Below are 13138 nucleotides of genomic sequence, written 5' to 3' on the forward strand. Positions count from 1 at the left end.
TCTCTGCTGTTGCGCTTGATGGGCAGTGCTGTGCCGCCACCGAACATGACACATTCAAGTGAATGAGGCTGAAACGCCACTGTGAGCCAAACACTTGCGGCGCGGAATTCCTATACAAAAAGCTTGTATGGCTGTCCTAATAAAAATAGAACAGGCTTTCTGCCTGCCTGTTCGCCACGCTTGCACTGATCTGTGATATGCGATCCATCGGAGATCGCTCTTCAGGTGTAATCGAACCCTTAATGTTCTTCTAAAATCTTTTTTAAAAAAAGTAGAAACTGTGGCAATCATTTCTGATACACATTGCTTTCCCAAACTAAATGTCATTGGGTTAGATTTCGATCCCAGACACTTCAGATCCTGAGAGGCTCCATCGCTTGCAGTTATGAGTTTGGTTAATGAATGAGCTCCAGTAAGTGCAGAAAAGAGAGGACTGCTCCTTTAAGAGTGGGCAGGGCCTAGACAGACTGGCAGGGAATGTAACTCAATGCAGCAGAGGAGGAGGAGGCAATACAAGAGATGAAAACACAGCTGATTGCTATCCAGACCGCAGAACTAGATGGACTTGTGGTCAGTGTGCCACCTCTGGGCGCCGTAGCTTAGCCTGGTACTGGGGGGTCTTTGCTCCCCCCTCCGAGAGCTGATTTTCCCACAATCCATTGTTGTTTTGTATTGTATACAGCAGACGTGGATCCTGTATATACCGAGGAGTGAGATGAACCTGGCTTCACAATCCTGGATGGCCATCGCACCACCTTCTCACCCCTTTAAATGAGCAGCTGGTACAAGAGATCAGAGACCGACCACAGGGGCACCGACCCTCACCATGGGCTTCCTGCACCAGCTGCACCTCCTGCTCTGGAAAAATGTCACCCTAAAACGGAGGAGCCCGGTAAGTGCCCCATCTGGATGGATAGAAGAAAGTTGTGGTAGGGTGAGGGCATCCTGGCACTCCGGGGGTTAATGCAGTGTGTTGGCAGAATGGGCCTATGTGGGTGATGGGAGACGGTGGACATTGGATGTCTGTCTCTGCTCGGTGCCATCACTGACATAGAAGTGATCTCTGACTGCCCGGTGGGTAGTGGTGGGCACTGGCAGTACCACGATGGTGACCTCACCGACAGGTGACACCCGGCTTATGTTACAGATTGACAAATGTCATCAGCAACAGGGCGCTGCCAGGGAACTTACTGCGTCTCTGTGACCTGCTTTTCTTACCTGCCATCTTGGCTGTCACTTGCTGGACTCTGTGTGTGTGGCTTTAAATATGGCTTTTCCAGCTGGTGCCAATGGTGTGATGTTATCCTGGAATGTCTTGTAGACTGAATGCCTGCTATCTGTAGATCCTGATACCTTGTCATCTGAGATCACCTACCTGTCCCTCTACACTCACCTGTCCCTCTACACTCACCTGTCCCTCTACACTCACCTGTCCCTCTACACCTACCTGTCCCTCTACACCTACCTGTCCCTCTACACTCACCTGTCCCTCTACACTCACCTGTCCCTCTACACCTACCTGTCCCTCTACACTTACCTGTCCCTCTACACTTACCTGTCCCTCTACACTCACCTGCCCCTCTACACCTACCTGTCCCTCTACACCTACCTGTCCCTCTACACCTACCTGTCCCTCTACACTTACCTGTCCCTCTACACTTACCTGTCCCTCTACACCTACCTGTCCCTCTACACTTACCTGTCCCTCTACACTCACCTGCCCCTCTACACCTACCTGTCCCTCTACACTCACCTGCCCCTCTACACCTACCTGTCCCTCTACACCTACCTGTCCCTCTACACTCACCTGCCCCTCTACACCTACCTGTCCCTCTACACCTACCTGTCCCTCTACACCTACCTGTCCCTCTACACTCACCTGCCCCTCTACACCTACCTGTCCCTCTACACCTACCTGTCCCTCTACACTTACCTGTCCCTCTACACTTACCTGTCCCTCTACACTTACCTGTCCCTCTACACCTACCTGTCCCTCTACACCTACCTGTCCCTCTACACCTACCTGTCCCTCTACACCTACCTGTCCCTCTACACCTACCTGTCCCTCTACACCTACCTGTCCCTCTACACTCACCTGTCCCTCTACACCTACCTGTCCCTGAGGTCTCTTCCATGCATGTGCCATCTACTCTGTTCCTGCACTGAGCTTCTACCCCATCCCTAATCTCTACCCCCTCCCTGAGCTTCCACCCCGTCCCTGAGCTTCTACCCCGTCCCTGAGCTTCCACCCCGTCCCTGAGCTTCCACCCCGTCCCTGAGCTTCTACCCCGTCCCTGAGCTTCTACCCCGTCCCTGAGCTTCTACCCCGTCCCTGAGCTTCTACCCCGTCCCTGAGCTTCTACCCCGTCCCTGAGCTTCTACCCCGTCCCTGAGCTTCTACCCCGTCCCTGAGCTTCTACCCCGTCCCTGATTTCTACCCCGTCCCTGATTTCTACCCCGTCCCTGATTTCTACCCTGTCCCTTAGCTTCTACCCCATCCCTGAGCTTCTACCCTGTCCCTAATCTCTACCCCATCCCTGATCTCAACCCTGTCCCTGAGCTTCTACCCCATCCCTGATCTATAACACCTGAGCTTTTACCCCGTCCCTGAGCTTTCTACCCCATCCCTGAGCTCTACTCCATCCTTGAGCTCTCCTTCTATAATCTGATAGTATTCTTTCTTTTACTGCTGTCTCCTACTTCCAATGCCGTCTACTTCATTCTTGGTGTCTTACCTGAGTATGCTATTTTCTAATCCACCCTGCTGTCCCATACCTGAACACTGCTCTCTACTCCATCTCATACCTGAACACTGATCTCTACCCTATCCCTGAACTTCTACCCCATCTTTGAGCTCTCCTTGTATAATCTGATAGTATTCTTTCCTTTACTGCTGTCTCCTAATGCCAATGCCATCTACTTCATTCTTGGTGTCTTTTACCTATATGTGCTCTCTACTCCATCCCTATCATCTCTTTTCTGTGTGTCGTCTCTACCCCACCCCTGCTATCTCTTACTTGCATAATCCGGTGGCTATTGATCTCTCCTGAATGCTGTTCTTTACTCTTACCTGCTCTCTACTGTATCTTTGCAGACTCTTACCTGAGTATGCTATTTTCTAATCCACCCCTGCTGTCTCATACCTGAACACTGCTCTCTACTCCATCTCTTCTGTCTCATACTTGAACACTTCTCTTTACTCCACCCCTGCTGTCTCATACCTGAACACTGCTCTCTACTCCATCTCTTCTGTCTCATACCTGAACACTGCTCTCTACTCCACCTCTGCTGTCTCATACCTGAACACTGCTCTCTACTCCATCTCTTCTCGCTACTCATCCCTGCTGTCTGATATTTGAACACTGCTCTCTAATGCATCTCTTCTGTCTCATACCTGAACACTGCTCTCTAATGCATCTCTTCTGTCTCATACCTGAACACTGCTCTCTACTCCATCTCTTCTCCCCTACTCAGTGCCTGCTGTATCATACCTGAACGCTTCTCTTTACTCCATCCCTGCTGTCTGGTACCTGAATACTGGGCACTACTCCAATCCCTGCTGTCTCATACCCATATGCTGCTCACTACTCCACCTTTGCAGTCTCTTACCTGAATACTGCTCTCTACTCCATACCTCTTGTCTCTTACCTGAATACTGCTCTCTACTCCATACCTCTTGTCTCTTACCTGAATGCTGCTCACTACTTTATCCTTGGTACCTTTTCGTTAAATGCATGCCCTATTCTTGACTTCACCCTTACATGAATGTGTTCTTTGCTAGTATATCTCTGCTGTCTTTTACCTATGCATGTGCTCTTCTCTCCATCCCTGCCGTCTCTTACCTGTATACTGTTCTGCATTGTAATCCTATACTGACTGTGCTTTGCTTGTGGTGTTCCTCTCTTCTTCACCCTTGCAGTCTCTTAGCTGTGTGAGTTGCTCTCTGCTGTCTTTCTCTTACTTTTTCTGTGCTGGCCGTCTCTTACCTGCCTTGTTCTGCTGTGCTCTATTCCATTTCTATATCATTGTATAACACCCTCTCCTCTCCCTTACCTGTATATGGTGCTCTCTGCTTTCTCTGTATACCATCTGCTGTTTACTTAGATTTCCTCTGATTTTCTGTGCCGACTGTCTTTTATCTGTCTCTTTAGGTGCAGCCAGCTTCATTCCCTTTACTTGTCAATTCCAATACACCCCAATGCTTTCCTAGCTGTCTCTTACATGGGGAAATGGACTGTCCTTGCATGCCAGCGTTAGAGCTCTGACTTCATTTCTGTTTGCTGAACTCATTTTTGGCTGTCTCTTACCTGCATATAATCCTGGCCCTGCTGTCTCTTACCTGCATATAATCCTGGCCCTGCTGTCTCTTACCTGTATATAATCCTGGCCCTGCTGTCTCTTACCCGTATATAATCCTGGCCTTGCTGTCTCTTACCTGTATATAATCCTGGCCCTGCTGTCTCTTACCTGTATATAATCCTGGCCCTGCTGTCTCTTACCCGTATATAATCCTGGCCTTGCTGTCTCTTACCTGTATATAATCCTGGCCCTGCTGTCTCTTACCCGTATATAATCCTGGCCTTGCTGTCTCTTACCTGTATATAATCCTGGCCCTGCTGTCTCTTACCTGGATATAATCCTGGCCCTGCTGTTTCTTACCTACAGTATTTCACAAAAGTGAGCACACCCCTCACATTTTTGAAAATATTTTATTATATCTTTTCATGTGACAACACTGAAGAAATGACACTTTGCTACAATAAAAAGTAAAGTAGTGAGTGTACAGCTTGTATAACAGTGTAAATTTGCTGTCCCCTCAAAATACCTCAACACACAGCCATTAATGTCTAAACCGCTGGCAACAAAAGTGAGTACACCCCTAGGTGAAAATGTCCAAACTGGGCCCAAAGTGTCAATATTTTGTGTGGCCATCGTTATTTTCCAGCACTGCCTTAACCCTCTTGGGCATGGGGTTCACCAGAGCTTCACAGGTTGCCACTGGAGTCCTCTTCCACTCCTCCATAACAACATCACGGAGCCGGTGGATGTTAGAGACCTTGCACTGATCCTCCTCCCGTTTTGAGGATGCCCCACAGATTCTCAATAGGGTTTAGGTCTGGAGACATGCTTAGCCAGTCCATCACCTTTACCCTCAGTTTCTTTAGTAAGGCAGTGGTTCTCTTGGAGGTGTAAACAAAGAAGAAAACTAATGCTCAAAACCAAGGCGAGCCAAAGCAGCTAAAGAGGACTAAGAAGCCGCCACACATATGGCAGTGTTCCCACACAGAAAAACAATAGGGTAAATAGAGATATGTGGCGCTAACTCAAAGTGCATAAATGTGATGAAATAAAAATAATCCAATTCTTCAAGTAAAGTGCATATGCGTAAAGAGCAAAATCACATAAATAGAGTGACTAAACATCCATTAAATTCATAAGAAGTGACGGATAAATAACAGTGAAAATTCATGAAATATGACATCAAATAAATAAACAAATCCAAATGAAGGTGAATAAATCCAAAGATAGTCTAAAAGTGCATCAAGATAAAAAAAAAAATCACATATTTAGAAAAAATGTAAAAAAAATCGCATGAGATAAAAAAAAAGTTGCATGCAATAACAAAAATCGCATAAAGTGCAGAAACGCTATAAAAATAGCCACAAGCCGATCCAATTAATGTAATACAGTTCCAACATGAACAAAGTGAGTCTTCATTAAACAGTTTCTGCAAAAAAATAGATGAAAAAAGTGCAAGTGCAAATAATGATAGGTGACAGATTCCTCTTGATAACTGTACTCCGTGGTGCACCACACGTTTCCCCCAGCCTCTCACCTCTAGCAAAGACCCCTAGGGTCAAGACGAGCCTGCAATCAGGAAGTGGATGAAACACCATCAATCGGTCAGTCTCCTCCGATCGTCACAGGTCTGGCAAATCTCCAAATGGAAGGCCTCAAGTTCGGCAAGTTGGGTGGAGGCATGCAATAGAAAGGAGTATCCCCATTGTGCAGTATTCAAAGCAGGTTTATTAAAAAACAACATAGTAACTTACATATACAGTACAGATCCCAGTACTTCCGGTCGCGGCCGGAAGTGATGACACCTGACTCTTCCCTGACGCGTATCGTCACCGCCCACGTGACTTTATTAAAGGGTAATGGAGTCAGGTGTCTGTTTATGATGTCACTTCTTATGAATTTAATGGATGTTTAGTCACATTATTTATGTGATTTTGCTCTTTACGCATATGCACTTTACTTGGAGAATTGGATTATATTTATTTCATCACATTTATGCACTTTGAGTTAGCGCCACATATCTCTATTTACCTCTTGGAGGTGTGTTTGAGGTCGTTATCATGTTGGAATACTGCCCTGCGGCCCAGTATCCGAAGGGGGGGATCATGCTCTGCTTCGGTATGTCACAGTACATGTTGGCATTCATGGTTCCCTCAATGAACTGTAGCTCCCCAGTGTCGGCAGCTCTCATGCAGCCCCAGACCATGACACTCCCATCACCATACTTGACTGTAGGCAAGACACACTTGTCTTTGTACTCTTCACCTGTTTGCCGCCACACATGCTTGACACCATCTGAACCAAATAAGTTTATCTTGGTCTTATCAGACCACAGGACATGGTTCCAGTAATGTCCTTAGTCTGCTTGTCTTCAGCAAACTTTTGCTTTTTTGTGCATCATCTTTAGAAGAGGCTTCCTTCTGGGACGACAGCCATGCAGACCAATTTGATGCAGTGTGCGGCGTATGGTCTGAGCACTGACAGGCTGACCCCCCCCACCCCTTCAACCTCTGCAGCAATGCTGGCAGCACTCATACATCTATTTCCCAAAGACAAGCTCTGGATATGACGTTGAGCACGTACACTGAACATCTTTGGTCTACCATGGCGAGGCCTGTTCTGAGTGGAACCTGTCCTGTTAAACCACTGTATGGTCTTGGCCACCGTGCTGCAGCTCAGTTTCAGGGTCTTGGCAATCTTCTTATAGCCTAGGCCATCTTTATTTAGAGCAAAAATTATTTTTTCTCAGATCCTCAGAGTTCTTTGCAACGAGTTGCCATGTTGAACTTCCAGTGACCAGTATGAGAGAGTGAGAGTGATAACACCAAATTTAACATACCTGCTCCCCATTCACACCTGAGACCTTGTAACACTAATGAATCACATGACACCGGGGAGGGAAACCGGCTAATTGGTCCCAATTTGGACATTTTCATTTAGGGGTGTACTCACTTTTGTTGCCAGCGGTTTATACATTAATGGCTGTGTGTTGTTATTTTGAGGGGACGGCAAATTTACACTGTAAGGCCCCTTTCACACATGCGGACAGTATGTCCGTATTTCATCCATCCGTTTTCGGATGAAATACGGACATAAATGCATCCCTATGGGATAGCGGGTGTTAGCGGATGTACATCCGCTAACACCCGATGTTGTCAGGCTCCGCTCTCGTCCGATTCTGCGGACGGAAGAAAATCCTATTTTTCTATCCGTCTGCAGAGCAGATCGGAGGAACACGGACAGACGGTCCGTGTTCCTCCGATCCCCCATAGGGGAGAGTGGAGATCTGACAGGGCGGTCCCTGCACAGTATGCGGGTCCCGCCCTGTCATCTGCCTGCTCAGCTGGGGAAAGCGGAGCGATCCCCGCTGAGCAGCGGATAAACACAGGGCGGATCAACACGGATCCGTCCTGTGTGAAAGGGGCTTTATACAAGCTGTACAGTCACTACTTTACATTGTAGCAAAGTGTCATTTCTTCAGTGTTGTCACATGAAAAGATAGAATAAAATATTTACAAAAATGTGAGGAGTGTACTCACTTTTGTGAGATACTGTATATAGAATAATGGCCCTGCTGTCTCTTACCTATATACAGTCCTGGCCCTGCTGTCTCTTATCTGTCCCAGTATATTCTACACTCTGTGTCATTTGCAGTGTCTCTCTTTGGCTCTCTGTCTGTTGTCTCTTACCTGCATATAATCCTGATCCTGCAGTCTCTTACCTGTATATAATCCTGATCCTGCAGTCTCTTACCTGCATATAATCCTGATCCTGCAGTCTCTTACCTGCATATAATCCTGATCCTGCAGTCTCTTACCTGTCTCTTACCTGTATATAATTCTGGCCCTGCTGTCTCTTACCTGTATATAGTCCTGGTCCTGCTGTCTCTTACCTGTATATAATCCTGGTCCTGCTGTCTCTTACCTGTATATAATTCTGGCCCTGCTGTCTCTTACCTGTATATAGTCCTGGTCCTGCTGTCTCTTACCTGTATATAATCCTGGTCCTGCTGTCTCTTACCTGTATATAATCCTGGTCCTGCTGTCTCTTACCTGTATATAATCCTGGTCCTGCTGTCTCTTACCTGTATATAACCCTGACCCTGCTGTCTCTTACCTGTCTTTTACCTGTATATAATCCTGGCCCTGCTGTCTCTTACCTGTATATAACCCTGACCCTGCTGTCTCTTACCTGTCTTTTACCTGTATATAATCCTGGCCCTGCTGTCTCTTACCTATATATAATCCTGGCCCTGCTGTCTCTTACCTGCATATAATCCTGGCCCTGCTGTCTCTTACCTGCATATAATCCTGGCCCTGCTGTCTCTTATCTGTCCCTGTATATTCTACACTCTGTGTCATTTGCGGTGTCTCTCTTTGGCTCTCTGTTGTCTCTTACCTGCATATAATCCTGATCCTGCAGTCTCTTACCTGTATATAATCCTGGCACTGCTGTCTCTTACCTGTGTATATAATCCTGGCACTGCTGTCTCTTACCTGTATATAACCCTGACCCTGCTGTCTCTTACCTGTATATAATCCTGACCCTGCTGTCTTTTACCTGTATATAATCCTGGCCCTGCTGTTTCTTACCTGTATATAATCCTGGCCCTGCTGTCTCTTACCTGTCTTTTACCTGTATATAATCCTGGCCCTGCTGTCTCTTACCTATATATATAATCCTGGCCCTGCTGTCTCTTACCTGTATATAATCCTGGCCCTGCTGTCTCTTACCTGCATATAATCCTGGCCCTGCTGTCTCTTATCTGTCCCTGTATATTCTACACTCTGTGTCATTTGCGGTGTCTCTCTTTGGCTCTCTGTTGTCTCTTACCTGCATATAATCCTGATCCTGCAGTCTCTTACCTGTATATAATCCTGGCACTGCTGTCTCTTACCTGGATATAATCCTGGCCCTGCTGTCTCTTACCTGTATATAACCCTGACCCTGCTGTCTCTTACCTGTCTTTTACCTGTATATAATCCTGGCCCTGCTGTCTCTTACCTGTCTTTTACCTGTATATAATCCTGACCCTGCTGTCTCTTACCTGTATATAATCCTGGCCCTGCTGTCTCTTATCTGTCCCTGTATATTCTACACTCTGTGTCATTTGCGGTGTCTCTCTTTGGCTCTCTGTTGTCTCTTACCTGCATATAATCCTGGCACTGCTGTCTCTTACCTGTATATAATCCTGGCCCTGCTGTTTCTTACCCATATAGAATAATGGCCCTGCTCTCTCTTACCTGTATATAATCCTGGCCCCGCTGTCTCTTGCCTATATATAATCCTATCTCTTACCCGTCCCTGTATATTGTACACTCTGTATCATTTGTGGTGTCTCTCTTTGGCTCTCTGTCTGCTGTCTCTTCTCTGTGTGATCTCGCTCTCTTTCCCTCCTGTGGATCTCGGTCCTCCCTCTCTGCTCTCCCTTCCTACAATCCTGGTATTTGTAAAGTCTGCAGCTGTCTGTTTTCCCCGTGGTGATTGTCTCGTGCTTGTGTAATCTTCTGCAGTCTCCTTTTCTGTATCCACTACCACTGCGATCTTATGCCGCTGTCTCTTTTCATATGTCTCATCTACTATGCTAAACTGGTCACACACATTACAATCTTGACTGTACAATCTCTTCATATTTACCAATGCTGCAGTGTGAGGGCTCTAAAAAATCCATGTCATTCTGTCAAAACACGTATAACAGATCCTGCGCTGCATTATTATAATAATATATTTGGAGGAAATTGTACTGTCAAAGTGTGGCATGTGCGGGCAGCTTTAACCATGCTGTGCCCCTGCCACCTCTATTAGCAGTGCCATCCCTTATCTCTTCTTAGTGGTGTCCCCCGCCCAAAGCCGATCATCGATCCTCTCCTCTCTTAGTTGCAATGCCTCCTCTCTTAAATTATACAATCTGATTGTACAATTTTGTTTAGATCTACTGTCAACTATGTAATGCAAGGGCCTGCATCTTTTGATATAAAATAATGGATTGTTTAGGAGTGCCCTTATTTTGCATACTTTTGGTAAATTTAAAGGAGATTTTACAGAGATTGTACAATCAGATTTTATAGTGTATTGCTATCTTTAGCTGTGCCATCCCCTGCCTTCTCTCTTAAGCTTGGTACACACATAGTGTTTTTTTTTTTTTTTTCTTCAACCAGCAGGTTGAATAAAAAAACTGACAGATCACCACATGAACACAAGGGATGTTGGTGCAGGGATCTCTCCCGCAGAGACATTGTATTCTGACAGGGGGGACTCCACACCACCCAGAATACACTGACCAGCACTCCCTGCTATTGACAGACATCTGTATACACAGACCAAAAGTTGCCTGTTCTTGCTGAACCATCTGATTTTCAGCCGTGTGTGTACCTGGCTTAAGGATCACTATACATGTTACAATCTTGACTGTTCAACCCCCGTACAATCAGTCTTAGATTTCCCAAGACTATGTAATAGGGGCTCCTAATGAATCGATCCTTGCATTCTGTTTCCAATCAGGTGGGCCCTTGCACTACCTTCTTGGTTGATCTAAAGGAAATTGGACAATCAGATTGTGACATGTGTGGTGAGTTTAAGCTAGCCACACATGTTACAATCTGATTGTACAGTCTTAGATTTACAACATAGTGCAAAAGTCTACCTAAACAATCTGTTAAATCTATAGCCAGTCTAGTAGGCTCTCATACTCTATAGTCATTGTTAAAGTGTTACTAAACCCATGACGGTAAAATCAGTCTGTATATGTAGTAAAACATGCTTGTTATACTCACTGTGGATCCTAAGGGGTTAATCCTCTGCATTGTGTAAAAAGGCTGTTTGATCCTGTCTTCTCTGATCCTCCCCTTCTTCCACAGTCCCCAACCCATCTCCTGATAGAACAGAGCCCTAGGAGGCACTCTGCACATGCTCAGTTTGGTGTGTATTGCTAGATAGTGTTTTTTGTTTTTTCTTTTGGAAGTGTGCATGTGATTAGCACAGGGCCAATCGGCACTGTCCAAACAGGGGGTCAGGGGTCATGCAGCCTCATAGGACAGTCAGAGGAGAATGACAACTCCTCCTACAAGCTTATTGGCAGTACAGTATATAACAGTCTTGTGACACTGATAGAAGTCATAAGACTGTTATATACTGCACTGCTGATAAGAAGGTATTTAGCAGTTTATACTTGCTAAAATAATTGCATTTTCATGTTCTGTGTACTGTGGGAGACCAGATATAGTGAATGCAGAGTCCTGGGTTTTAGTAACACTTTAAATCTACAGCAGATTGTACAATCGGATTGTACTTTTGTGTGACCAACATGCCATCTGCTGCTTCCTATCTAAGCCATGCTAGTTCCTCCTATAGCAGTGCTGCGCCCTGTCATCTGTTTAGCTGCACTATTTCCTTCCGCCACCTCTAGATCACCACACACGTCACAATCTGATTGCTGCTTTAGATCTAAGATCTTCTTCTCCCTCTGTGTTATGGGAGCACCTACAGAAGATTTCAGGAACTAAACACACAATGTACACGATCGATGCACAGATGTGATCGATAATGTAGGATTGCAAGTTACGACAGTATCTTAACTATTGATCAACATCTACTCCCTTTGCGCGTGGCATACCAATTGAATGGGTTGTCGACTATAGATCGATACTTCCTATCGGAAGAGATTGATCGCAAAATAAAGTAATCATTTATCAAAGTGCCATAAGGCTGCTTAGGGAAGCAAACCAGTTTATTGACCATTGCAAGTTTTTGTAAGGCTTCTTTCATAGGCATGATACAAGAAAAAAAAAAAAAATAGGTGGTTCATCTGCATTTTTACCGCTCCCCGACTGCCCACCTAAAACCTGACATGGCAGCCATGGCACATGCTGCAGTCATCTCGGTCAAACTCCTCCATTGAAGTCAATGATGCTGTAGCTTGTGGCGCAGTTTTTTTAATGCAAAATCTCCCTTCAGCTGGAAACAAAATCGCTATTCAGGAGGCAGCAGTGTCGCCTCCTGAATGTAAACAAGCTGCCTCTGATGTGCAAAGAACCATGGATCGCCTTTCAGGGAGGCTGCAGGAATTGTGAATGTGAAAGAGGCCTTAATACTTGGGAATGTTTCTGGTTTATTTTTTATTTGAGATTTTGCCTAAGGTTGTCTCAAGAGTTGTTGTCGTCCCCCCCCCCCCCCCCTGCTATTACCATGTTTTGGTGAGCACTCAGTAATATACTATCTGGGTCTGTCACCTTAAGGAAGGGGATCTGTGTACCCTGGAAACATTGGTGTTCCTGATATGGGACTTCAGTATTCAGTAACCGGTCATCTTACAAGTTCATTGGTGTTCCTGATATGGGTTTTTATTAACTGGTCAGCTTAGAAGTTTGTTGGTGTTACCGATATGGGACTTCAGTAGCCGGTCATCTTAGAAGTCCAGTTGGCGTGCTGCCACCCCCCCCCCCCCCCCACCCCCCATTTCCATGTTTTGGTGAGCACTGAGCACTCAGTAATATACTATCTGGGTCTTTCACCTTGAGGAAGGGGGTCTGTGTACCCTGGAAACATTCGTGTTCTTGATATGGGACTTCGGTAACCGGTCATCTTCGAAGTTCAGTTCCTGATATGGGATATCAGTAACCGGTCATCTTAGAAGTTCATTGGTGTTCCTGATATGGGTTTTTAGTAACTGGTCATCTTAGAAGTTCGTTGTTGTTACCCATATGGGACTTCAGTAGCCGGTCATCTTAGAAGTCCAGTTGGAGTGCTGGTCCCCCCCATTTCCATGTTTTGGTGAGCACTCAGTAATATACTATCTGGGTCTGTCACCTTGAGGAAGGGGGTCTGTGTACCCTGGAAACAT

The 13138-nt window shown here is 45.8% G+C and overlaps 1 protein-coding gene across 2 annotated transcripts in view; it reads left to right on the forward strand.

Moving 5' to 3' along the window:
- Positions 1 to 463: 463 nt before the first annotated feature.
- ABCA2 (ATP binding cassette subfamily A member 2) overlaps positions 464 to 13138 on the forward strand; it is a 226346-nt gene continuing 213671 nt past the window's right edge. The window contains exons 1-2 of one of the 2 annotated variants that reach the window (XM_073599942.1): positions 464 to 570; positions 686 to 892. In XM_073599942.1, the coding sequence (XP_073456043.1) occupies positions 827 to 892 (66 nt within the window). In that variant the 5' untranslated portion in view covers positions 464 to 570; positions 686 to 826. Of the gene's footprint in view, positions 893 to 13138 lie in introns of both variants that reach the window. The other variant, XM_073599941.1, reaches the window with a different exon arrangement.

The sequence above is a fragment of the Aquarana catesbeiana genome, linkage group LG09, assembly GCF_042186555.1.
Source record: "Aquarana catesbeiana isolate 2022-GZ linkage group LG09, ASM4218655v1, whole genome shotgun sequence".
Classification (NCBI taxonomy): domain Eukaryota; kingdom Metazoa; phylum Chordata; class Amphibia; order Anura; family Ranidae; genus Aquarana; species Aquarana catesbeiana.